General features: G+C 51.5%; 2 protein-coding genes across 2 annotated transcripts in view; one reads left to right on the forward strand and one right to left on the reverse strand.

The window, feature by feature from the left end:
- LOC117814204 (zinc finger C3H1 domain-containing protein-like) overlaps positions 1-16,015 on the reverse strand; it is a 19,834-nt gene extending 3,819 nt beyond the window's left edge. Inside the window, 28 exon segments of the mRNA XM_034685390.1 lie at positions 2,611-2,716; positions 2,814-3,051; positions 3,168-3,380; positions 3,466-3,652; positions 4,491-4,668; positions 4,800-4,928; positions 5,462-5,563; positions 5,674-5,795; positions 5,907-6,038; positions 6,184-6,293; positions 6,411-7,073; positions 7,991-8,119; positions 9,293-9,467; positions 10,189-10,320; positions 10,400-10,518; positions 10,620-10,757; positions 11,068-11,229; positions 11,398-11,535; positions 11,537-11,590; positions 11,730-11,815; positions 11,919-12,042; positions 12,193-12,401; positions 12,497-13,112; positions 13,278-13,373; positions 13,511-13,609; positions 13,712-13,830; positions 14,045-14,443; positions 15,323-16,015. Of these exon segments, the coding sequence (XP_034541281.1) occupies positions 2,611-2,716; positions 2,814-3,051; positions 3,168-3,380; positions 3,466-3,652; positions 4,491-4,668; positions 4,800-4,928; positions 5,462-5,563; positions 5,674-5,795; positions 5,907-6,038; positions 6,184-6,293; positions 6,411-7,073; positions 7,991-8,119; positions 9,293-9,467; positions 10,189-10,320; positions 10,400-10,518; positions 10,620-10,757; positions 11,068-11,229; positions 11,398-11,535; positions 11,537-11,590; positions 11,730-11,815; positions 11,919-12,042; positions 12,193-12,401; positions 12,497-13,112; positions 13,278-13,373; positions 13,511-13,609; positions 13,712-13,830; positions 14,045-14,443; positions 15,323-15,845 (5,498 nt within the window). The 5' untranslated portion in view covers positions 15,846-16,015.
- Positions 16,016-19,122: 3,107 nt separating this feature from the next.
- Positions 19,123-27,500, forward strand: part of tbc1d15 (TBC1 domain family, member 15) — a 9,431-nt gene continuing 1,053 nt past the window's right edge. Inside the window, exons 1-16 of the mRNA XM_034686381.1 lie at positions 19,123-19,248; positions 20,419-20,517; positions 20,605-20,679; positions 21,081-21,222; positions 23,421-23,625; positions 24,259-24,355; positions 24,592-24,786; positions 24,908-25,036; positions 25,216-25,319; positions 26,029-26,123; positions 26,224-26,340; positions 26,434-26,534; positions 26,706-26,805; positions 26,920-27,017; positions 27,109-27,225; positions 27,397-27,483. Coding sequence (XP_034542272.1) covers positions 19,198-19,248; positions 20,419-20,517; positions 20,605-20,679; positions 21,081-21,222; positions 23,421-23,625; positions 24,259-24,355; positions 24,592-24,786; positions 24,908-25,036; positions 25,216-25,319; positions 26,029-26,123; positions 26,224-26,340; positions 26,434-26,534; positions 26,706-26,805; positions 26,920-27,017; positions 27,109-27,225; positions 27,397-27,483 — 1,812 coding nt within the window. The 5' untranslated portion in view covers positions 19,123-19,197. The remainder of the gene's footprint in view (positions 19,249-20,418; positions 20,518-20,604; positions 20,680-21,080; positions 21,223-23,420; positions 23,626-24,258; positions 24,356-24,591; positions 24,787-24,907; positions 25,037-25,215; positions 25,320-26,028; positions 26,124-26,223; positions 26,341-26,433; positions 26,535-26,705; positions 26,806-26,919; positions 27,018-27,108; positions 27,226-27,396; positions 27,484-27,500) is intronic.

Genomic DNA, 27,500 nt, shown 5'->3' on the forward strand with positions numbered 1-27,500 from the left:
TGAGGGCACACAACACACATGAGGACACACAACACACATGAGGACACACAACACACCTGAGGACACACATCACACCTGAGGACACACATCACATCTGAGGACACACAACACACCTGAGGACACAACACACCTGAGGACACACCACACACCTGAGGACACACAACACACATGAGGACACACAACACACCTGAGGACACACATCACACCTGAGGACAGACATCACACCTGAGGACACACAACACACCTGAGGACACACATCACACCTGAGGACACACAACACACCTGAAGACACACAACACACATGAGGACACACAACACACCTGAGGACACACAACACATCTGAGGACACACAACACATCTGAGGACACACAACACACCTGAGGACACAACACACCTGAGGACACACAACACACATGAGGACACACGTCACACCTGAAGACACACAACACACCTGAGGACACACAACACACCTGAGGACACAACACATCTGAGGACACACAACACACCTGAGGACACACAACACACATGAGGACACACAACACACCTGAGGACACACAACACACCTGAGGACACACATCACACCTGAGGACACACAACACACCTGAGGACACACAACACACATGAGGACACACAACACATCTGAGGACACACGACACACCTGAGGACACACATCACACCTGAGGACACAACACATCTGAGGACACACATCACACCTGAGGACACACAACACACCTGAGGACACACAACACACATGAGGACACACAACACATCTGAGGACACACAACACACATGAGGACACACAACACACCTGAGGACACACGACACACCTGAGGACACACATCACACCTGAGGACACAACACATCTGAGGACACACATCACACCTGAGGACACACAACACACCTGAGGACACATGACACACATGAGGACACACAACACATCTGAGGACACATGACACACATGAGGACACACAACACACCTGAGGACACACGACACACCTGAGGACACACATCACACCTGAGGACACAACACATCTGAGGACACACATCACACCTGAGGACACACAACACACCTGAGGACATACAACACACCTTAGGACACAACACACCTGAGGACACAACACACCTGAGGACACACCACACACCTGAGGACACACCACACACCTGAGGACACACAACACACCTGAGGACATACAATACAACATACCTGAGGACACACAACACACCTGAGGACACACATCACATCTGAGAACACACAACACACCTGAGGACACACAACACACCTGAGGACACACAACACACCTGAGGACACACAACACACCTGAGGACACAACACATCTGAGGACACAGAACACCTGAGGACACACAACACACCTGAGGACACACAACACACCTGAGGACATACAACACACCTGAGGACACACAACACACCTGAGGACACACAACACACCTGAGGACACACCACACACCTGAGGACACACAACACACCTGAGGACACACATCACACCTGAGGACACACATCACACATGAGGACACACAACACACATGAGGACACACAACACACCTGAGGACACACAACACACATGAGGACACACAACACACAACACACATGAGGACACACAACACACCTGAGGACACACAACACACCTGAGAACACACAACACATCTGAGAACACACAACACATCTGAGGACACACATCACACCTGAGGACACACAACACATCTGAGGACACACATCATACCTGAGAACACACAACACACCTGAGGACACACAACACATCTGAGGACACACAACACATCTGAGGACACACAACACATCTGAGGACACACAACACATCTGAGGACACACAACACATCTGAGGACACACAACACACATGAGGACACACAACACATCTGAGGACACACAACACACCTGAGGACACACAACACACCTGAGGACACACAACACACATGAGGACACACAACACATCTGAGGACACACGACACACCTGAGGACACACATCACACCTGAGGACACAACACATCTGAGGACACACATCACACCTGAGGACACACAACACACCTGAGGACACACAACACACATGAGGACACACAACACATCTGAGGACACATGACACACATGAGGACACACAACACACCTTAGGACACAACACACCTGAGGACACAACACACCTGAGGACACACAACACACCTGAGGACACACAGAACACCTGAGGACACACAACACACTTGAGGACACACATCACACCTGAGGACACACAACACACCTGAGAACACACAACACATCTGAGGACACACGACACACCTGAGGACACACAACACATCTGAGGACACACATCACACCTGAGGACACACAACACATCTGAGGACACACAACACATCTGAGGACACACAACACATCTGAGGACACACATCACACCTGAGGACACACAACACATCTGAGGACACACAACACATCTGAGGACACACAACACATCTGAGGACACACAACACATCTGAGGACACACAACACACATGAGGACACACAACACATCTGAGGACACACAACACACCTGAGGACACACATCACACCTGAGGACAGATGGTTAGCGTTAGCGTTAGCTTGTTCTGACCTGCTGAGCAGCGAGTGGAGGAAGACGAGGTTGGTGTGCAGAGGAAGGCAGGACAGCGTCCTCTGGCGGTCAGACGCCGACTCCTCGCTGCACTGACGGATGGCGTCTGAGACGATGACATCACAGGAAGAGGAAAACACTGAATAAAAGCAGCACAGGAAACACTTCAAAATAAAAGCCTGCTCGCCGTGATCGGCTGTTACCCTGGAAGAGAGCGATGAGGATGTCGGGCGGCGTGCTGACGTCCTGCGGCGTCCTCCAGGGCAGCAGGAAGGACTCGGTGCTGACCAGGCGAGACGGACCGGACTCCGCCGGGTCACACAGACTCGAGGGGAGGCGGTCGAACTCCGTCAGGTGGATGTAGGAGAGCCAGAGCAGGGCCCGGTCTCTGGTGCTCAGGTGATCCGCTACACTCCTCTCATTGGCTGACTTCAGAGCGCCCTGCAGAGAGAGAGGGGGCGGGGTCAGATCTCAGGAGGGGGTCTGTGAGCTGAGTGACCTTCACACCTGGGATAGCTGATCAGTGAGTGTGTGTGTGTGTGTGTGTGTGTGTGTACCTGTAGTATAGCAAGTGCACTCTCCATGCGTCCGGTGAACAGGTTGAGCTGCACCCTGTAGAGCAGCGCCTCCATCAGCTGGAAGGAGAGTCTGTCCGAGGAGGAGGAGGAGGAGGAGGAGGAGGAGGAGGAGGAGGAGGAGGAGAGGAGGAACTGCAGCAGACGTTCACACACGTAGTCCTTCCCCTCAAACGACACCTCCAGGGTCAGGTACTGCAGGAGGACACACACACAATAAAGGTAAGATAAAGACCCTCCTGAGACCGGGTTCAGGTCTTTGAGATGTGATCAGACGTACGTTCCACCAGACTCTGTAGTCCGGCGCGTGCTCCACGGCCATCTCACACATCTCCTGCACCTCCTCCCTGCTGCCCCGCCTGGAGAACAGCAGCAGGTAGTGACTCCACACCTCCGGGTTCTCACAGTTACTCTCCAGAGCTCGGGACAGGGTGTTCAGGGCCGCCTCCAGACACTCTGCTGCAGACCTGCAGGACCCACACGGGTTAGACATGGTCTACTCAGACACACTCAGATCCACAGACACACTCAGATCCACACACACACACTCAGATCCACACACTCAGATCCACTCAGATCCACACACACATACACTCAGATCCACACACCAATACACTCAGATCCACACACACACTCAGATCCACACACACATACACTCAGATCCACACACACATACACTCAGATCCACACACACACACACTCAGATCCACACACACACATACACACATACACTCAGATCCACACACACATACACTCAGATCCACACACACACACACTCAGATCCACACACACATACACTCAGATCCACACACACACTCAGATCCACACACACACACTCAGATCCACACACATACACTCAGATCCACACACACACTCAGATCCACACACACATACACTCAGATCCACACACACATACACTCAGATCCACACACACATACACTCAGATCCACACACATACACTCAGATCCACACACACATACACTCAGATCCACACACACACACTCAGATCCACACACACACACTCAGATCCACACACACATACACTCAGATCCACACACACACACTCAGATCCACACACATACACTCAGATCCACACACACACACACACACACACAGATCCACACACACACACACACTCAGATCCACACATACACTCAGATCCACACACACATACACTCGGATCCACACACACATACACTCAGATCCACACATACACTCAGATCCACACACACATACACTCAGATCCACACACACATACACTCAGATCCACACACACACTCAGATCCACCATCAGGTCTGACTCACGTCTCGCTCTGGTTCAGGTATCTGAAGGCCAGTTTGATCCACAGCTGGGTGTCTCTGGGGTTCTCCAGCACGCTGCTCTCCAGGTTACACAGGTCGTCCGTCTCACTCAGGAAGTAACGCCGGTCCTCTGACGTCACACACACATCCAGAGAGGACAGGTTGGTCCTGGAGCCGTCCTCTGTTCTCACACACACACACACACACAGAGAAAAACACACACACACACCTGATCAGTCTGTGGCTCTTCGTGCTAACCCTCCTGGTCATCATAAAGACTGGACGCCGGGTCTCTGTGGCGTGCGACCTCACCGTGCCCTCGAGCCGGCGGGTCTCTCCCTGCAGACTCTTCCTCGCTGTCGTCCCCGGTGATGAAGACGCTCTGAGTGGACGGCTTTGGTCTCCACCGCCTCAGGTCCTTACAGGTGGTGAAGGGGGGGACTGCAGAGGAGGAAGAGTTCAGGATTAGGAGGAGGAGGAAGAGGAGGAGGAGAAGGAGGAAGAGGAAGAAGAAGAGGAGGAGGAGGAGGAAGAAGAGGAAGAAGAAGAGGAGGAGGAGTATGAAGGGGAGGGGAGGAGAAAGAGGAGGAAGAGGAAGAGGAAGAAGAGGATGAGTGAGAGGAAGAGGAGTAAGAAGGGGAGGGGAGGAGAAAGAGGAGGAGGAGGAGGAAGAAGAGGATGAGGAAGAGGAAGAAGAGAAGGAGGAGGAAGAAGAGGATGAGGAAGAGGAAGAAGAGAAGGAGGAGGAAGAAGACGATGAGTGAGAGGAGGAGGAAGAAGAGGAGGAGGAGGAGGAAGAAGAGGAGGAGGAGGAAGAGGATGAGTCAGAGGAAGAGGAGAAGGAGGAGGAGGAAGAGGTGGAGGAGGAAGAGGAGGAGGAGGAGGAAGAGGATGAGTCAGAGGAAGAGGAGAAAGAGAAGGAGGAAGAGGATGAGGAAGAGGAGGAAGAAGAGGAGGAGGATGATCTTACTCACCGTGACGTTTACTCTCGTTCACTTTGCTGACCAGCAGGACGGCCTTCTGGTCGACGCCCATCCGGTCTTTGTTTGGTCCAAACAGCTTCTTCATGTAGCGCTCTGAGACACACACACACGCACACACACACACACACACACACACAGCAGGTTAGAGCACCTGAACGCAGCACGCCTCAACCGATCACTGAGCATGTGCAGAAGATACAAACCTGTGGCTGCACCCACGTCCTGGTCCGAGCTGGTCTCAGAGCAGCCAATCAGCTGCAGGTTATACGACAGGATGTCCTGGAACAGCTGGTTTCCTGTCAGCGTGCAGTTCCTCATGTGCTGCCTGGAGGACACACACACACACACACAAACACAAACACACACAAACAGAGAGATATAAACACGTGTACGTGAACACAGGGGGCGGAGTCTACTCAGCGGGGCGTCCTCTCACCAGCTGCAGTGGTCATCGTTACAGCTTCCTGTGAGGTCGAAGCGACAGAAACACTTTGACGGCTCGATGGTGTTACTGTAGGTCACCGAGCTCAGAGGAAGCTTCTCCTTCGTCCTGTAATACGGACTGAACCTGAGACACACACACACACACACACACACACACACACACACACACACACACACACACACACACACACACACACACACACACACAGTTAGTGTCTCTGAAATCCTGGATCATGAACTAGAGTCCAGTATGTGGATGAGGGTCCTACCTGTACGACCTGAAGACCAGCAGTGGGCTGTGATACGGCTCAAAGGGAACCGGCCTCAGCTCGCTGCTCCCTGATTGGCTCGTGGATGCGTCGATCTCCACGGAAACCACCTGAACAGAGACACATCAGATGAAGAGCAGGAACAAGCTAACCCTTACAGCCAATCAGAGCACAGGACTGAGACCAGCTCAGACGGTCTCTGCAGACCGGTAGGTGAACCCTCGTACCTGTCCAGGTGGAGGGTCGTCCACACGTCCTCTCACGTTGTGCAGCTCTCTGCTCAGCAGCTCCCCGAGCCGGGCCTGCTGCTGGTACCTGAGCCGCACAGCCTCCAGGTCCAGACCTGCAAACACCTCCATGGGAGGGGCGGAGCTGCTGGGGCTGCCGGAGGTCTTGGTGGTCTTAGAGGTGGTGCCGTCTTTGCCGGGGGTGGAGCTGAGCTGCTCCAGGTTTGGTTTGGTGAAGGAGCAGCTGGACTGACGGAGGGAGCGTCTGCGGGGGGGTTTAGCAGCAGCAGCAGCAGCAGCAGCAGGTGTAGCTGCAGTTGGAGGAGCAGACTCTGACTCCTGGTCCTCCCCCTCAGGGGGGTCCTCACTGTCCAGGGTGAGTTTGTCCTGGGTGAGGTCGTGTAGGGAGGGCTGGGGCACGGGGAAGGTGGAGGGGGGAGGAGGGGGCTGGGGTTCAGGGGGGGGGGAGGCTCGTAGGGGAGGCTCAGGGAGGAGGTCCGCTGTGACTCCTCGGTGGTGCAGGGCCTGAGCCTCCTTCAGTTTCTGGATCTTCAGAGCGTACTCGGACTCCAGCTGCTGCAGGCGCTGCTTCTGAGCGATCAGCTCCGCAAAGTGTCGCTCCGACCCGCGGGGGGCGCTGTCCACGCGGGGCAGCTTACCTGGCTGAGGGGGGGGGGGGCAGGGGAGGAGGGGGGACAGTCAGTGAGGGCTGCACACCTGAGCGACACCTGAACTACTGTCTACAAGCTCTGTGCAGACTTCATAATCACAACAACAAACAGAAGGTGTGTGAAGGTGTGTGTGAAGGTGTGTGTGAAGGTGTGTGAAGGTGTGTGAAGGTGTGTGTGAAGGTGTGTGTGAAGGTGTGTGTGAAGGTGTGTGTGAAGGTGTGTGTGAAGGTGTGTGAAGGTGTGTGAAGGTGTGTGAAGGTGTGTGAAGGTGTGTGAAGGTGTGTGAAGGTGTGTGTAGGTGTGTGTGAAGATGTGTGAAGGTGTGTAGGTGTGTGTGAAGATGTGTGAAGGTGTGTGAAGGTGTGTGAAGGTGTGTGAAGGTGTGTGAAGATGTGTGAAGGTGTGTGAAGGTGTGTGTGAAGGTGTGTAGGTGTGTGTGAAGATGTGTGAAGGTGTGTGAAGGTGTGTGAAGGTGTGTGTGAAGGTGTGTGAAGATGTGTGAAGGTGTGTGAAGGTGTGTGAAGGTGTGTGAAGGTGTGTGTGAAGATGTGTGAAGGTGTGTGAAGGTGTGTGAAGGTGTGTGTGAAGATGTGTGAAGGTGTGTGAAGGTGTGTGAAGGTGTGTGAAGGTGTGTGAAGGTGTGTGTAGGTGTGTGTGAAGATGTGTGAAGGTGTGTGAAGGTGTGTGAAGGTGTGTGAAGATGTGTGAAGGTGTGTGAAGGTGTGTGTGAAGGTGTGTAGGTGTGTGTGAAGATGTGTGAAGGTGTGTGTGAAGGTGTGTGAAGGTGTGTGAAGGTGTGTGAAGATGTGTGAAGGTGTGTGAAGGTGTGTGAAGATGTGTGTGAAGGTGTGTGTGAAGGTGTGTGAAGGTGGGTACGTTTGTAGAGTACTCTGCTAAGTTAGTCCTCACCAGGATCTGGTTGGGGTCCGCTCTGCGTTTGGGTCCTCGGCCTGCAGCCAGCTGAGCATGAGCCAGCTCCTGCTCCAGCCGCACAGCTACACCCTTCTTCAGGGACACCCGGTGTTCCACACGGTGCACCTGAGACACAGGTAAACACGTCACACGGAGTATAGTATGAACTGTGACCTGATCAGATCCTTCAGATGGCTCTTGATCAGAGGGTTAACCTGCTGCAGGTCTTCATAGAGACTCAGAGAGTTTAACGTGTGTATCTGGAGTGTTTGACTCTGACCCTGTGCAGACGGCCTGTTGCCTCTGACCCTGTGCAGACGGCCTGTTGCCTCTGACGCTGTGCAGACGGCCTGTTGCCTCTGACCCTGTGCAGACGGCCTGTTGCCTCTGACGCTGTGCAGACGGCCTGTTGCCTCTGACGCTGTGCAGACGGCCTGTTGCCTCTGACCCTGTGCAGACGGCCTGTTGCCTCTGACGCTGTGCAGACGGCCTGTTGCCTCTGACGCTGTGCAGACGGCCTGTTGCCTCTGACCCTGTGCAGACGGCCTGTTGCCTCTGACCCTGTGCAGACGGCCTGTTGCCTCTGACCCTGTGCAGACGGCCTGTTGCCTCTGACCCTGTGCAGACGGCCTGTTGCCTCTGACCCTGTGCAGACGGCCTGTTGCCTTTGACCCTGTGCAGACGGCCTGTTGCCTCTGACCCTGTGCAGACGGCCTGTTGCCTCTGACCCTGTGCAGACGGCCTGTTGCCTCTGACCCTGTGCAGACGGCCTGTTGCCTCCGACCCTGTGCAGACGGCCTGTTGCCTCTGACCCTGTGCAGACGGCCTGTTGCCTCTGACACTGTGCAGACGGCCTGTTGCCTCTGACGCTGTGCAGACGGCCTGTTGCCTCTGACGCTGTGCAGACGGCCTGTTGCCTCTGACCCTGTGCAGACGGCCTGTTGCCTCTGACCCTGTGCAGACGGCCTGTTGCCTCTGACCCTGTGCAGACGGCCTGTTGCCTCTGACGCTGTGCAGACGGCCTGTTGCCTCTGACGCTGTGCAGACGGCCTGTTGCCTCTGACGCTGTGCAGACGGCCTGTTGCCTCTGACCCTGTGCAGACGGCCTGTTGCCTCTGACCCTGTGCAGACGGCCTGTTGCCTCTGACCCTGTGCAGACGGCCTGTTGCCTCTGATGCTGAATCCCTGGATGTCAGAACTGATTTCCTGTTTACGTTTAAACTCTGCTGTCAGGACATACTGAGGCTCATGTGTCTGTGAACAGCTGACCTCAGACCTGCTTGGTGTAGCTCCTCTCACCTGCTCCTGCAGCTTCTTCAGCAGAGTCCTGTTGGCGCTGACGATCTTCTCTGACGCCTGCAGCTGCTCCCTGAGTCTCAGCACCTTCCCCTCGGCCGCCTTCAGAGACTCTCTCTTCTTCAGCTCCTGCTGGAGGAGGTGTCTGAGCACGGCCTCGTCCCTCTGCAGCAGCTCTCTGATCCACACAGGGAGGGAGGGGTTAACTCAGGCAGACACACACCTGTTTGTTTACTCTGTTGTTATTTACATGTTTGTTTGCCCTGTTTGTTGTTGTTCACCTGTGTTTGTTTACCCTGTTTGTTGTTGTTTACCTGTGTTTGTTGAGCCTGTTTGTTGTTGTTTACCTGTGTTTGTTGAGCCTGTTTGTTGTTGTTTACCTGTGTTTGTTTACCCTGTTTGTTGTTGTTTACCTGTGTTTGTTTACCCTGTTTGTTGTTGTTTACCTGTGTTTGTTTACCCTGTGTGTTGTTGTTTACCTGTGTTTGTTTACCCTGTTTGTTGTTGTTTACCCTGTTTGTTGTTGTTTACCTGTGTTTGTTTACCCTGTTTGTTGTTGTTTACCTGTGTTTGTTTACCCTGTTTGTTGTTGTTTACCTGTGTTTGTTTACTCTGTGTGTTGTTGTTTACCTGTGTTTGTTTACCCTGTTTGTTGTTGTTTACCTGTGTTTGTTTACTCTGTTGTTGTTTACCTGTGTTTGTTGTTGTTTACCTGTGTTTGTTTACCCTGTTTGTTGTTGTTTACCTGTGTTTGTTTACCCTGTGTGTTGTTGTTTACCTGTGTTTGTTTACCCTGTGTGTTGTTGTTTACCTGTGTTTGTTGTTGTTTACCTGTGTTTGTTGAGCCTGTTTGTTGTTGTTTACCTGTGTTTGTTGAGCCTGTGTTTGTTGTTGTTTACCTGTGTTTGTTGAGCCTCTGCTCGGCCTCGCTCAGTCTCAGCTCTGCAGCAGACCTCAGAGATGGATCGGTCCCCGGGTCAGCTGCTCGGGGTCCGGTGCTGAGGTCCTTCAGCAGCCTCTGTTTCTCCCTGCTGAGGGACAGACAGGTGTTACACTCACTCAGGTGAATGATGAGTCATCAGTGTGTCCCTCACACCTGAGGGTCTCTACCTGTTGATCTCCTCTCTGAGCAGACGGTACTCCGCCTTCTTGTTCTCGGGCAGAGCCTCCGGAGTCCGGAGAGGGTTGTTCTCCTTCTCTGATCCTGAAGCTGCTTTGGGCTTTGCTGCCTGAAACACAGAGACGGGTCAGGCTGTGGGACCTGAGGAGACCACATGCTCACCTGAGGAGCAGGTCTCAACCAGACCAGCTGCTGTAGGTCTGAACTCACCTCCACCGTCCTGCGAGCCTCTTTGATCATAAACTCCAGACCTCCAAACGCAGACTGAGAGGAGCTGCCAGGGTCCGGGTCCGAGTCGCTGTCATCAGAGTCCACCAGAGAGACCACCACGGACTTATGGCGAGGAAGCTGCAGACACGCAGGTGAGACAGGACAGGTGAGACAGACAGGTGAGACAAGCAGGTGAGACAGACAGGTGGGACACACAGGTGGGACAGACAGGTGAGACAGACAGGTGGGACAGACAGGTGAGACAGACAGGTGAGACAGAAAAGTGAGACAGACAGGTGGGACAGACAGGTGAGACAGACAGGTGAGACAGACAGGTGGGACAGACAGGTGAGACAGACAGGTGAGACAGACAAGTGGGACAGACAGGTGAGACAGACAGGTGGGACAGACAGGTAAACGGTATAAAGGATCGGTGTGTCCTCCTCACCACCAGGGGCGCTCTGTTGTTGGGGTGTCCCCTGGTGAACTTGTTGGTCCGTGTTGGGGGCACCGTGTTCAGACTGACGGTGCTCAGGTTTCCTCTGGGGGGGGCCTGGACCCCTACGGGAGGCGGACCACCGGGGGACGGAGGAGCACTGGAGCTGGTCTCCTGCTGACAGAGAGAGATGTTTACTACAGCGCCCCCTGCTGCTCACACTCTGGTACTGCAGCCTGACTGTATCGGCTTCTGTGGGGAGAACCCAGACCTGCAGTTCCTCCAGTGTCCACTAGAGGTCCTGCAGGGAGTCCGTCCCTTAGAGCCCCGTGTTACACTGACCTCAGCGAATGGGACTCTCTTGTTGGCCATGGACATCAGACACGTCTCCCTCAGCAGCATCTCCTCCTCCTCCTCTTCATCAGCAAACGGAGGTTTGGGAGGAGGCTCCAGATCGTCAGGGGGAGGGGGGAGAGGGGGGAAGGGGGGGAGGAGCACCAGAGACCAGGGGGGACAGGAAGGGCTGAGAGAAGTCCTGAAACACACACACACACACACACACACACACATATATAAGCATCACAGGTTTCTGTCTCTACTTCCTGTTTTATTTTGAAGGATCACTGAAGTAAACAAACAGTTCCCATGGTAACTGGTAGTCAGAGGGGGCGTACCATTCCAAAGTGTGGGGGGGCGTTCACGAACAGCTGAGCGAGACTTCCTGCGTCCTCGGAGAGCGGCAGGCGGGACGGAGACGCCGCTGAAACACAGAGGGGACGCCACGCCGCCCGTTAGAGAGAGGAGTCTGTGTGTGTGTGTGTGTGTGTGTGTGTGTGTGTGTACAGGTGACCCTCTGCACTCACCTGGTGAGCTGGGCTCGCTGTCCGTATCCATGGCAACCTCGTCGTAGTTGTCGTACTGGTAGAGGTTCCCCGAGGAGTCCAGACCCTGTTTACCTGAAGACTTCCTGTGGTCCCGCTCCCTGGACTGAAACACAGGACACGGGTTCACTGAACAGACCCCTGACCCCTGACCCCTGACCCCCCGCCAAGATGCATCAAAATAAACAAACAAATACACAAACAAACAAAGCTGTTATCAGCATGAGGGATGATGGGGTCGTGTGGTGGTCCTCACCTTGCTCCTGGTCCGGCTCCGCCCCCCCACCAGCTTCATGAAGCGGTTGTACTGCTCGTCCTGATTGGACAGATCTCGGATGCGGCGGATCTCGTCTTCTCGTTTACGCCGCTCCTCTTCCTCCTCCTGCCATCGCTTCTCCTCCTGCTCCCTCTGCTGCTTCCACGTCCTCACCTGCTGCTTCCTGAACGCCTGCTTCGCCGCCGAGCCTGACACACACACACACACACACACACACACGGGTCAATGACCTCACGATGACCTCACGCTGACACACACAGTCCCTGATGGGTCCTGGTCTCACCTGGACTGATCATCTTCTTCCCTGCGTGAGTTTTCCCTGCAGCTCTGCCGCGCTCTGCTGCAGCTCGGGGACCAGCTTGAGGACTGGGTTTAGGACTGGGCTTGGGACTGGGTTTGGGACTGGGTTTGGATCTGTCTCTGTCCCTGTCTGCACTTCTGGGCCCACTGGTCTTGGTTCTGTCACGGTCTCTGTCAGTAAGAGGTTTGGACCTGGTTCTGCTCCGCTCTGCAGCAGCAGCAGCAGCAGCGGATAAGGAGGCGGACCGGGTGGTGACTCTCTGCCTGCTGGGTGGAGCCTGTCCCGGTCCTGGGCCTACTCCAGATTTTTGTCCCGGTCCAGATTTTTGTCCCGGTCCAGGTTTTTGTCCTGGTCCAGGTTTTTGTCCAGGCCCTGTTTTTTGTCCTGGTCCAGATTTTTGTCCTGGTCCAGGTTTTTGTCCAGGCCCTGGTGTTTGTCCTGGTCCAGTAGTCTTGTCTTGGACCGCCTTGGTGATCCGGTCTTTGCTCCTCTTCATCACCTGCAGCTCCTTCTGCTGCCACTTCTTACTCGCCGACTGCAGAGCCAGGAGACGCAGCTGCAGCTCCGACAGGTCCTCCTCCTCCACCCGGACCTGGGGCTGCGCACACACACACACACACACACACACACACACACACACACACACACACACACACACACACACACACACACACACACACACACACACACACACACATTAGATGATGACATCATATGTGGTCCTGTATGAACAACTTGATGACGTGGACTGATGTGGACTCACCTTGTCTGGGGAGACAGCCGAGTCCTCGCTGGACGCTGATGACTCTCTGACACAGAGACTCGTCTTCTTCTCCTCCAACTTTTCACAGCACACACACTGAACACACACACACACACAGTTACACATGATGTTTCATTACGTGTGTGTGTGTGTGTGTGTGTGTGTGTGTGTGTGTGTGTGTGTGTGTGTGTGTGTGTTCGTTCAGAGCCATCACGGTCCTGATGTGGACTCACCTTGTTTGGAGTGACGGTGTCATCGTTGGAGGCGGACGTCTCTCCAACACACGGACTCGTCTTCTTCTTCTCCTCCACCAGCTTATCACAACACACACACTGAACACACACACACACACACACACACACACACACACTGTCAGGTAACATGTCGTGTGTTTGTGTCTGCTCAGAGCCATTGTGGTCCTGACGTGGACTCACCTTGTCTGGGGGGACGGTGGAGTCCTGGTTGGGCTCTCTAATACACGGACTTGTCTTCCTCGTCTCCTCTGTCTCTTCCTCCACTCTCTGCTCTCCCTCTGCTGCCTCCTCTTCTTCACCTGCAGACACACACAGGTAACCTTAGACATGCCAGACTAACAGGTCTGGATCCACCTGGTCTTTGGATCCAGACTAACAGATCTGGATCCACCTGGTCTTTGTTCCTCAGGTGAGTCTGATCTAACGCTCTCTGAATCTGATCTCTCAAAGAACAGGAATAATCATAAATCATCATCATCACTGAGACACCCTGAAGCCCCGCCCCCTGCTCACCCTCCTTCTCGGCCCCGCCTCCTGCTTTGTGTTGCTCCGCCCACTGCTTCCTCAGCTGGTCCAGGTCTGAGGGGGTGGGGAGTTTCTGACGGAGCGGTTTGATGTTGAACGCCTGGAACACTTTCTTGTCAGCCGAGTCCAAGTCAGACGGTTCCTCTGGTCCTGCTGGGTCTGGGTCTGGTTTGGTCTCTGTAATACTGGCAGTGTTTGATATGTGGTCTCTGACGGGGGACGCCTCAGGATCAAGAACCAAGGACTCCTCTTTGCGAATGCACTCGAGCTCCAGCTGGATCTGTTTATACTTAGAGAGCAGGTCTTCGAAGGACTCGTCCACCACAGAGTCCGCTTTGGAGACACTGTGGACCGGTTTCCTTACCTGAGTCCTCCCAGCAGGTTTCTCTGAGGTCACATGGTCAAGAATCAAAAACACCACATGGACACCTGTCAGGTGTAAACAGAGACTGATCATCTACCTATCAGGGTCTGGTCTACATGTCAGGTGTAAACACAGACTTATCTACCTGTCAGGAACTGGTCTATCTGTAAGAGTCTGGTCTATCTGTCAGGGTCTGGTCTACCTGTCAGGAACTGGTCTACCTGTAAGAGTCTGGTCTATCTGTCAGGGTCTGGTCTATCTGTCAAGGTCTGGTCTATATGTCAGGGTCTGGTCTGTCTGTCAGGGTCTGGTCTACCTGTCAGGTGTAAACACAGACTTATCGACCTGTCAGGAACTGGTCTATCTGTAAGAGTCTGGTCTATCTGTCAGGGTCTGGTCTACCTGTCAGGGACTGGTCTACCTGTCAGGTGTAAACACAGACTGATCTACCTTTCAGGGTCTGGTCTACCTGTCAGGGACTGGTCTACCTGTCAGGGTCTGGTATACCTGTCAGGGTCTGGTCTACCTATCAGGGACTGGTCTACCTGTCAGGTGTAAACACAGACTGATCTACTTGTCAGGGTCTGGTCTACCTGTCAGGGACAGGTCTACCTGTCAGAGACTGGTCTACCTGTCAGGGACAGGTCTACCTGTCAGAGACTGGTCTCCCTGTCAGAGACTGGTCTACCTGTGAGGGACAGGTAGACCAGTCTCTGACAGGTCTACCTGTCAGAGACTGCTCTCCCTGTCAGGGACAGGTCTACCTGTCAGAGACTGGTCTACCTGTCAGGGACAGGTCTACCTGTCAGAGACTGGTCTCCCTGTCAGGGACAGGTCTACCTGTCAGGTGACCCCCCTTGATTCTGGTTCTGTCACTAATTGAATGTAGCAGTAAAGGATACGCTTCCTGAGGGGGGACCCTCTTGGGGACTCTCTCTGGTGGATCTCTCCGGGTCCGTACCGGCCGGGGGGGCCTCTGAAGTTCCCCCGGTTCCCTCGGTTCCAGTTCCCCCGGCTCCCATTAGGCATGCCCCGGTGTCTGAACCGGCCCAGGGCCCCGTGGCTCCGCTCCCAGAAGTTGCTCCTCGGGCTCGGCTCTCCATGAGGACCGAGTCCCGGAGGGGGGAGCAGCGGGGGGGGAGGAGAGGGAGGCCGGTCTGGCCGTTCGGGCCCGCTCGGGCCGCACTGCTGCCGGTGGATGGGGGGGAAGTGTCCCCGGCTGTAGGGCAGCCGGAGGCGGAGGTCCGGAGGAGGGAGGCCCGGGTGCGGGTGAGGGTTCCGGGGCCGGGCTGGAGCCCCGCCGCGGGGCCTGCTCCCCTCCCCCCGTCGGATCGGAACACTGTCCTCGGCCTCATCGTCGCAGATCTCTCCGTCCTCGAGCTCGCCCTCCTCCGGGGGGGAACAGGTCTTCGTGTTTGGGTCCATGAGGACTCAAAGGGACTCTCAGGGGGTACAGGATTCACCGGGGGGTCCGGGTCCAGCTCATGGTCTCTCTTTCCGGTGATATGAACTGATCAGACGGTTAGCTTGCTGCTAGCTCGCTGCTAGCTGCTGCTGAGCTCCTGCTCTCGTTCAACTCTCGCGATACAACACGAGGTTTTAAAAAACCTTTATTGAACGAGTCTCCGTGACAAACACATGAGAACAGGACGAAACAGCAACGAGGACACGAAGCTGTTCAAACATTATATATATATACATATATATATATGTATATATGTGTATGTATATATATATATGTATATGTATATATATATATATACATATATATATATATATATATATATGTATATATGTATATATATATATATATATATATATATATATATATATATATATATATATATATATACTGTATATACCAGGTGGGCCAGAAAGATTTACCCATCATACATTTCTATCATATTTCCTTAGCTTTTGTCCTAGAAGCTCAAAATGTTGTATAGTTTCTCTCAAGAGCCATATCTTTTAAGATACCTGAGTTCATTTGTTTACTCCTAATGAGTGTTGAGTATGGCATCGAAAGATAAGCGCGACCAGATTGTGGCCTTGAAGGAGGCTGAACTGACAATAAAGCAAATCATGAAAAAGGTGAATGTTTGTCGCAAGACTGTCTACAACATCATGAAAAGATACAAGGAGACTGGCAAGACCACCATCAAGACAATTCCTGGAAGAAAACGTTCAGTTCGCACCAAAAGAGTTGTTGAGATGGTGAAGAAGAGAATCCAAAGGAATCCTCGCAGGAGCATGAGGGCAACAGCGAAGGAAGTGAAAATCTCAAGAACTTCACTGAGAAGAATTGTCAAACAGGATCTCAGACTGAAAGCACTCAAAATGCAACGCAGACAACTGATTTCAGCTGCTTCAAAGAAAAAAAGGCTTGACGGGGAAAAGGATGCTGCAGGAGATCCAGAGTGCCACAGACAAAGTCCTGGTTTGGTCTGATGAGAAGATCTTCACCGTTCAGGCTGTGGTCAATTCCCAGAATGACAGGCTTTATGCAAGTAGTGCTCAGCACCTTCCCGAAGGCTGCAGAACCCATTTTTGGCGTCAGAAGCCAGCTGGAGTCATGGTGTGGGCTGCTGTTGCATCTGATGGCTCGAAGTCTCCTTTGGTCTTCATTGAGGAGGGTGTGAAAGTGAACAGCCAGGTCTACCTTCAAATGCTTGAAGAAAAAGTGTTGCCACGGTGTACCAATGCATTTGGAATCAAGTATATCTTCACACAAGATGGTGCACCCGCTCACACATCCAATGTCACACAGGCCTGGTGCAAGCAACATTTTTCTGGCTTCTGGGACAAGAACATGTGGCCTCCGTCAAGTCCAGACATCAATCCTATGGACTTTGCAATCTGGTCTATCCTGGAGAGGGAGGTCTCAAGAGTATCTCACAGCAGTGTCACCGCTTTGAGGGAAGCTTTGATGAAGTCATGGTCAAAACTTGATGCAGAGACAGTGCGGCGCTCATGCCAGGCTTTTCCAAGTCGTCTCCAGGCTATGATCAAGGCAAAGGGTGGCCATATTGAGATGTACATTTTTTTGGTGGCTGACAATAAAGTATAGAAACTGTGTTCAAAGTGTGTTTTGTTTGTCTGCAAGCATTTTTGAATAGTGTGGGAAAAACGATGGGTAAATCTTTCTGGCCCACCCTGTGTATATATATATATATATATATATATATATATATATATATATATATATACTTATATTTTATACAGTCTATGGTTCAAACATTAAAATACTCCCACAGGATCCTTTTATGAAAACAGAACTCATGATATAATATGAATAATATCAGGTAGAAATGAATAAATAAACATGTTTACATATAAGTTTTTTTTAAGCCTTTCTTCATGATGTTTTTATGAGATCATTGTTACAATGTTACAATGTCATTTAGCAGACGCTTTTATCCGAAGCGACGTACATGCAAGAACAAGAACAACACAAGCAAAGATCTAGACAAGAGGAAACAAGATCAGTAAGAGTAACAAAGAGCTTCAGGTCCATTTGGGTTCAGGTACTGCCAAGCAGTGTAAAGGCAATGCACAAAGTAAATAAGGAACATCTACAATGAAGCAACCAAACCATTTAAGACCTTCCATTATCATCATCAACAATTAACATCACCACAATAATGACCAAAGTACCAAGTGCTGGGTCTTCAGCTGTCTTTTGAAAGTAGAGAGGGACTCTGCAGATCGAATGGAGTTGGCAAGTTCATTCCACCATTTAGGGGCAACAGAAGAGAAGAGTCCAGCTAGTGATTTTGAGGCCTTATGTGCTGGAAGCACTAGGCGCTGTTTTTCATGTTTATTAGTCATGTTTATTAGTCAAGTCAAGTCGAGCAGAGAGGTGATGCTGTGAGAGTTTAAATAAACTGATCTGAAGCAGAGCAGGTGAAATGTTTGAGAGGAGTAAATACGTTCCTCGTGACCTCTCTGTGAGTGGGATGGTCTATGTCAGCCCTATTCAATTAGCGGCCTGAAAGCAACTGCTGAGTGAATGTGACTGAAATAAAAACATCTTTTACTAACGCTGACAAGTGCTGCTCTTTTATTGTGTTTGTGCCCTTTTGGATTTGTCAATATGTTAATAAACATCCAGTGTGTTTGTTATCTTATCTATTTGTTTTTCTTTTAAATGGTTAACTTTGCTCACTGTCTGCTAAAGATGTCCGGCCCAGCTCATGTCCTTAGTATGAAACTCTGGCCCGACCAAATATTTACTTGAATAGCCGTGGTCTATGTTCTGTCCAAATAAGACTTGGAACTTCAAATCCCAGCTGTGGAGAGGCCCGCTGAGTCATCTCTTTTTAGGAGAGAAGTATTTTTATTATTTTTCTCTGTGTTTAAAGATTTCTTATATGTTTAATGTAAAGTCTGAATGTTTAAAGTGTGTTTTCAGAATCTTTATTTTGTCTTTTTATGTGAGTCTGAAATAAAGTTTGAATTTAAATGAAATGTTCCTGAAGAATCGACCCTGCCTGACATATTTATTATATTAAGTATGAATATAATTAATATTATATGATAATATTAATGATTTTATATTAAATATAATCAATATAACATCATTCATATTATATAATAATAATAATAACCCTAATAATGTAATAATATTTGGTATAAAAGAAAGAACGTGAAGATTTAAACTACAGGATCTGACGTCAGACTTTTGTCCTTGTTCGAGCATACACTGCGCAGGCGCAGAGCTCTGCACCGGAAGCTGAGTTGTCAGTTTTGTTTTGGTGGCTGACAGGCACGTGAGCTGATGACGTCAGCAGAGCGGAGCGGCGACATGGCGGCGGATTGTTCGGTGCAGGTAAAACATGTTGATATTTACCTGAAAACGTTCCGGGAGGAACTTTAAACACGTTTAACAACCAAGAGAACAACTTCCGGTCTACCGCCGAGCAGCTAGCTCACCAGCTAATCAGTTAGCCCAAGTTAGCCAGCGTTAGCCGCTGTGCTAGCTGTGCTAACTGTGCTGCAGTCACTTCCACATCATGAGTTTAGAGCACGAGCACGAGCACAGGTCCACACAGCACCTGAGTCTGCTGAGAGAAACCTGAAAGACCAGTCCACCTGCCCGGTGGACCGGGTGGACCAGGTGGACTCTTCAGTGACGGACTAACTGTTAGCATCAGCGTCCAGACAAGCTAGCTGTCTGTTGTTGACAGCTGGGCCTCACACACGCACGCACGCACACACACACACACACACACACACACACACACACACACACACAGGTGAGTGCTGATGGACTCAGTTTGTTTGTCTCTTTGGTTTACTTCCGTCTTTTTGAGGTAAACAACATCATGACGTCACTTCCTGTTGCAGGTGTAAACAGAGTTCAGTAAGCACAGCTGAGCTCCACAGTGATAACAGAAGCAGAAGAAGCTCTGAGTCCACAGGAACACCTGAGGCCTCGCTCACCCAGTCTGACCCCTCAGGTCTCAACCTTAGGTTTGACTTCTCAGGTTTGACCACTCAGGTCTGACCCCTCAGGTCTGACCCCTCAGGTGTTACCCCTCAGGTCTGACCCCTCAGGTTTCACCCCTCAGGTTTCACCCCTCAGGTCTCACCCCTCAGGTCTCACCTCTCAGGTTTCACCCCTCAGGTCTCACCCCTCAGGTTTGACCTCTCAGGTTTGACCACTCAGGTCTGACCCCTCAGGTCTCACCCCTCAGGTCTGACCCTGCAGGTCTGATTGTGTTGAAATCAGACTGTAAAGAGTACAGACCTTCCTTTAATACGAGTGTTCTTATTTCACTCGTCGGTTTGTTTTAATGATTTAAGATTTAGATCTGAATCTTTCAGGATCATCATGTTTATGAGATTAAATGTTTCAGGGTTAGAGAGAGACAGAGAGGGGTACACGGGGCGCAGCTTTAAACCCCAGGTCAAAGAAGAGGAGGAAGAGGAGCTGATGTGTGGAGGACTAAGATGAGTCCTCTTCAGTAAAGGTGTGAATGTCTCGCCCATCTCTCAGGTTCTGTTTGAACACGAAGGAGTCTTCATCCACCCGAGCACTGATGAGGGCGTGGATCAGGACTTACTCGTGTCAGGATCTCTGCGGATTGTTGACAAGGTAAAACATGAGTCTCTGCTGCTCTCAGAGCTCAGGTCAGGAACTAAAGACCGCTTCATGATGTGTGCTGTGTCTCCTCTGGGTCAGGATGCAGAGATCGTGGTGGAGTACAGACCTCAGGAGGACTCGGTGGACTCTACCAACATGCTGTGTGCCGGAAAGGTTTGTTTCCTGTGTTTATGGGATTACACGTCAGAGCAGAACATCCTTCATGGAACAACGTTAACACACAAGGTCTGCAGACTCTAACACGATCTAGATCTGATCAGGACCAGGTCCCTCCAGAGTCTGCAGACTCTAACACGATCACACACAAGATCTGATCAGGACCAGGTCCCTCCAGAGTCTGCAGCTGGTTCTGCTCCAGCTGATGACAGCAGGAAGCTCATCCTGGCTGTAACTAAGGGTTCATTACCTGTAGGGGGAGGGGCTAAACATATCATGTAATCACATCAGTCCAGCAGGGGGCAGCAGAGTCCCAGTCTGACACAGGTAGATTCTGAGCTCTCGTTCTGACACACATGTACGTCCTCATGATTATTAATGATGTTATTGATCATCAGGACTCGAGCTCGGTGGTGGAGTGGACTCAGAGCTCAGGTGAGCGTTCCAATCAGCTGTTAGAGACGCAGCAGAGCTACGAGACCGAGTGGGACATGATCAACGCTGTGTCCTTCAAGAAGAGAGCCTGCACCAATGGAGAGGGTGAGCCTGTTACCTGTAGTCTCCCCTGTAGTGACCCTGGTTACCTGTAGTCTCACCTGTAGTGACCCTGGTTACCTGTAGTCTCCCCTGTAGTGACCGTGGTTACCTGTAGTGTCCCCTGTAGTGACCCTGGTTACCTGTAGTCTCCCCTGTAGTGACCCTGGTTACCTGTAGTCTCCCCTCTAGTGACCCTGGTTACCTGTAGTCTCACCTGTAGTGACCCTGGTTACCTGTAGTCTCCCATGTAGTGACCCTGGTTACCTGTAGTCTCCCCTGTAGTGACCCTGGTTACCTGTAGTCTCCCCTGTAGTGACCCTGGTTACCTGTAGTCTCCCCTGTAGTGACCCTGGTTACCTGTAGTCTCCCCTGTAGTGACCCTGGTTACCTGTAGTCTCCCCTGTAGTGACCCTGGTTACCTGTAGTCTCCCCTGTAGTGACCCTGGTTACCTGTAGTCTCCCCTGTAGTGACCCTGGTTACCTGTAGTCTCACCTGTAGTGATCCTGGTTACCTGTAGTCTCACCTGTAGTGACCCTGGTTACCTGTAGTCTCCCCTGTAGTGACCCTGGTTACCTGTAGTCTCCCCTGTAGTGACCCTGGTTACCTGTAGTCTCACCTATAGTGACCCTGGTTACCTGTAGTCTCCCATGTAGTGACCCTGGTTACCTGTAGTCTCCCCTGTAGTGACCCTGGTTACCTGTAGTCTCCCCTGTAGTGACCCTGGTGACCTGTAGTCTCCCCTGTAGTGACCCTGGTTACCTGTAGTCTCCCCTGTAGTGACCCTGGTTACCTGTAGTCTCACCTATAGTGATCCTGGTTACCTGTAGTCTCACCTGTAGTGATCCTGGTTACCTGTAGTCTCCCCTGTAGTGACCCTGGTTACCTGTAGTCTCCCCTGTAGTGACCCTGGTTACCTGTAGTCTCAACTATAGTGACCCTGGTTACCTGTAGTCTCCCATGTAGTGATCCTGGTTACCTGTAGTCTCCCATGTAGTGACCCTGGTTACCTGTAGTCTCACCTGTAGTGACCCTGGTTACCTGTAGTCTCCCCTGTAGTGACCCTGGTTACCTGTAGTCTCCCCTGTAGTGACCCTGGTTACCTGTAGTCTCCCCTGTAGTGACCCTGGTTACCTGTAGTCTCAACTATAGTGACCCTGGTTACCTGTAGTCTCACCTGTAGTGACCCTGGTTACCTGTAGTCTCCCCTGTAGTGACCCTGGTTACCTGTAGTCTCCCATGTAGTGACCCTGGTTACCTGTAGTCTCCCCTGTAGTGACCCTGGTTACCTGTAGTCTCACCTGTAGTGATCCTGGTTACCTGTAGTCTCACCTGTAGTGACCCTGGTTACCTGTAGTCTCCCCTGTAGTGACCCTGGTTACCTGTAGTCTCCCCTGTAGTGACCCTGGTTACCTGTAGTCTCACCTATAGTGACCCTGGTTACCTGTAGTCTCCCATGTAGTGACCCTGGTTACCTGTAGTCTCCCCTGTAGTGACCCTGGTTACCTGTAGTCTCCCCTGTAGTGACCCTGGTGACCTGTAGTCTCCCCTGTAGTGACCCTGGTTACCTGTAGTCTCCCCTGTAGTGACCCTGGTTACCTGTAGTCTCCCCTGTAGTGACCCTGGTTACCTGTAGTCTCACCTATAGTGATCCTGGTTACCTGTAGTCTCACCTGTAGTGATCCTGGTTACCTGTAGTCTCCCCTGTAGTGACCCTGGTTACCTGTAGTCTCACCTGTAGTGACCCTGGTTACCTGTAGTCTCCCCTGTAGTGACCCTGGTTACCTGTAGTCTCCCCTGTAGTGACCCTGGTTACCTGTAGTCTCCCCTGTAGTGACCCTGGTTACCTGTAGTCTCACCTATAGTGACCCTGGTTACCTGTAGTCTCACCTGTAGTGATCCTGGTTACCTGTAGTCTCCCCTGTAGTGACCCTGGTTACCTGTAGTCTCACCTGTAGTGACCCTGGTTACCTGTAGTCTCCCCTGTAGTGACCCTGGTTACCTGTAGTCTCACCTGTAGTGACCCTGGTTACCTGTAGTCTCCCCTGTAGTGACCCTGGTTACCTGTAGTCTCCCCTGTAGTGACCATGGTTACCTGTAGTCTCACCTGTAGTGATCCTGGTTACCTGTAGTCTCCCCTGTTGTGACCCTGGTTACCTGTAGTCTCACCTGTGACTTGTGATCCCTGTGTGCGGTCTGTCAGGCTCTCTGAACCACAGCCATGAGAGGAACAAGTGGGCGTTCAGCTTCAGCATCAGCGACCTCAGGTGTGTGACGGTGAAGGAGGAGGGTTGGACCTTCCTCATCTTCAAACTGAAGGAGTCTTCCTCGCTGCCTCCTCTGCACTTCCACCAGGGCGGCAGCACTGAGTTCCTGGACGGCCTGAGGAGGTTCGCTCTGCTCACAGAGTGAGTACAGATCAGAGATCCTGACACCTGTCAGAGCTGACTGCAGGTGTGTGAAGGTGTGTGGCTCTTACAGCCTCCAGCTCTCCTTCTCTGAGGACTCTGTAGACTCTAAATAACATCTCTGAGTTCACCCTGCGCCCCCTAGTGGACAAACACAGCAACACTCTTTACTTATACAAACCTCAGATCCACTCTCAGTGTATGTGTATGTGTGTGAGTGTGTGTAAGTGTGTGAGTGTGAGTGTGTGTGTGTGTGTGATGAGCTGAGATTAGGTCGGCGGTGTGTCTCTCCTCTCTGTTATTAAAGTTCTTATCGGAGCCCTTTCAGAATAAAAGCCCTCGATTAACAGCCGGATATTTTCGGCCGCACAGCGGTGTGACATCACAGTGACGGTCTGCATGCTGATTGGCTGAGGCAGACTTATCAGACCTGAGGTTTAACTTGCCGTGTGATTTTTTGTTTCTCTTTTATTGTTTGTTTGTTTTTGTGTTCTTCAGCCTCTTCAGCTTGTCCTCAGTGTGACCCTTACAGAAACACACACACACACACACACACACACAGTGTGATGATAGTGTGTGTTAGAGGTCCATGTAGTGTGTAGATGACAGTGTGTGTGTTTGGTGTGTGTGCAGGTCTGCAGATGATGCGTCGTGTCTGATGGTCAGCACACCAAACAAAGCTCTCTCTCAGTCCTTCGAGAACCTGCTGGACGACAACAACTTTGGTCTGGTAAGTATGACACACTCACACACACATACACACACACACACACACACACACACACACACACACATATAAATAAATATATTCACTAGAAGTTCCTTCTTCCTCTGAGTGATGGTGAACATGCTAACTCATCCTTTCTGTATTTATGTACTTTTATTTGATCTTATATGCAACATATAGATAGATATAGACTCTGACTCCTGATTGTGAGAGTGAAACGCTCAGTTTGTCTTTAACAGAAGTTTAAGAAAGACCCCTACGTCACCACGCTGGGCGGATTCTCCAAAGTCACAAACTACATCTACGACGCCTTCCGGGGGACGGAGGAGCAGCACCAGCGCCCCCCGGAGGAGGTGGCCGACCTGCTGGGAGAGGTGATCCCCGGGCTGGAGATCAACCAGCAGGAGGAGCCGGGCTTCGAGGTCATCACCAGGGTGAGAGGACCTTAGACTCCACACTTCACCTGCTCTGTAACTGTGCTGGTGTGTGTGTTTCAGTGAAACGGTGTGTGTGTTTCAGTGAAACAGTGTGTGTGTGTGTGTGTGTTCTCCTCAGATCGACCTCGGGGTGCGGCCTCAGGTAACGAGGGGGGCGCCGCTGTCAGTGGAGGACTGGACCAAATACCAGGACCATGAGGGGAGGATGACCAACGTCCCCCTCCTCAAACACGCCATCTTCAAGGGGGCAAGTACACTTCACCATTTATCTCTTATTCAACGTCTTATTATTATCACTGATATTAATATAACTATTATAATATTAAAAATGTGTTTTGTTCTTATTATTATTACTAATACTATTGTAATGTCTTTGTTGTATCTCTGTGTGTGTGTGTGTGTGTGTGTGTGTGTGTGTGTCTGCAGGGTCTGTGTCACGCGGTGAGGAAGGAGGCCTGGAAGTTTCTGCTGGGATATTTCCCCTGGGAGAGCACGCTAGAGGAGAGGAAGGTCCTGCAGAGAGCCAAAACGTAACAGACACACTCTCTCTCACACACACACACACACACACACACAAACACACACACACACACACACACACACACACACACACACACACACTCCGTTCTGTGCGCTGAGTCCCTGTGATCTCTGATGTGGGTGTCAGTTTGTTGAAGTCATCACACCTGGAGGTTCCACTGCTCTGAGGTCAGCCAGGTGTCACATGATCACTCAGGTGTCTCTCATCAGGCTGTGGACGTCTGTGTGATGTCACAGATCTGTGTGATGTCACAGATCTTTGTGATGTCACAGATCTGTCTGATGTCACAGATCTGCGTGATGTCACAGATCTTTGTGATGTCACAGACCTGTGTGATGTCACAGATCTTTGTGATGTCACAGATCTGCGTGATGTCACAGATCTTTGTGATGTCACAGATCTGCGTGATGTCACAGATCTTTGTGATGTCACAGACTTGTGTGATGTCACAGATCTTTGTGATGTCACAGATCTTTGTGATGTCACAGATCTGCGTGATGTCACAGACTTGTGTGATGTCACAGATCTTTGTGATGTCACAGATCTGCGTGATGTCACAGAGCTCTGTAGAGGCTGAGGCTGAGACTGACCTCGCATTGATCACGTTTGAGATGGGCTTTATTAATATATTAGTCTCCATGGTAACGGGGGTGGCGGTTGTTGTGATGGTGCTGATGTGTGTGTCTCCATGGTAACAGGGATGAGTACTTCAGGATGAAGCTGCAGTGGAAGTCCGTGAGCGAGGAGCAGGAGAGGAGGAACTCTCGGCTCAGAGACTACAAGAGTCTGATCGGTGAGTCTGAGAGAGACGTGGAGAGTGAAAGGACGAGTGTTAACGTGTGTCCTCTATGAAACCTGTTCAACGTTCTCCCTCTCTCTCTCCGTCCAATCAGAGAAAGACGTGAACCGGACCGACAGAACCAACCGCTTCTACGAAGGCATCGATAACCCGGGTCTGACCCTGCTCCACGACATCCTCATGACCTACTGCATGTTCGACTTCGACCTGGGTGAGTCCGCTTTCATCCTGCTCCTGACCCAGACTTTCATCTGAGGCTAACTCTCCTCCTCCTCCTCCTCCTCCTCCTCCTCCTCTTCCTCAGGGTACGTTCAGGGTATGAGTGACCTCCTGTCTCCGGTCCTGTATGTGATGGAGAACGAGGTGGACGCATTCTGGTGCTTCGTGTCCTTCATGGATCAGATGGTGAGCTGAGTGTTGAGAGTCAGCCTGCTGTCAGGTGTGTGTGTGTGTGTGTGTGTGTGTGTGTGTGTGTGTGTGTGTGTGTGTGTGTGTGTGTGTGTGTGTGTGTGTGTGTGTGTGTGTGTGTGTGTGTGTGTAAGGTTTGTGTGTCTGACATGTGTCTGTGTGTTTCAGCATCATAACTTCGAGGAGCAGATGCAGGGGATGAAGACTCAGCTGATCCAGCTCAGCACTCTGCTCAGACTGCTGGATCTGTCCTTCTGGAATTACCTTGGTACGAGCCCCCCTGCCTCACCTGTAGACGTTCCCCCGTGTGTTCTATGTTGATGCTGTCTGTGTAGTGTTCTGAGGGCGGGTTCTGAACAGGTGTGCTGTGTGTCCTCTTCAGAGTCTCAGGATTCAGGGTACCTGTACTTCTGTTTCCGCTGGCTGTTGATCCGGTTTAAGAGAGAGCTCAGCTTCCAGGACGTGCTGCGGCTCTGGGAGGTCGGTCACATGATCCTCACATGTTTGACCTGTGTCTGTGTTAACCTGTGTTCACCTGTTCACCTGTGTTCACCTGTGTACGGGTCTCCAGGTGATGTGGACCGGGCTGCCTTGTCAAAACTTCCACCTGCTGGTCTGCTGTGCCATCCTGGACTCCGAGAAACAGAAGATCATGGAGGAAAACTACGGCTTCAACGAGATCCTCAAGGTGACTGACTGAGTCCTCTGACCCAGGAGGAGGAGGAGGAGGAGGAGGAGGAAGAGAGGGAGGATGATGATGATGATGATGATGATGATGGTGATGGTTTAACCTGATCTATAATCTGACCATGTGTGTGTGTGTCTGTGTGTGTGTGTCAATGTGTGTGTTTGTTTTCAGCACATCAACGAGCTCTCCATGAAACTGGACGTTGAAGAAATCCTGCAGAAGTCTGAGGGAATCTGTCTGCAGATAAGGAGCTGTAAGGTGCGTTCAAAGACCTC

Source organism: Notolabrus celidotus, chromosome 6, assembly GCF_009762535.1.
Source record: "Notolabrus celidotus isolate fNotCel1 chromosome 6, fNotCel1.pri, whole genome shotgun sequence".
Lineage (NCBI taxonomy): Eukaryota > Metazoa > Chordata > Actinopteri > Labriformes > Labridae > Notolabrus > Notolabrus celidotus.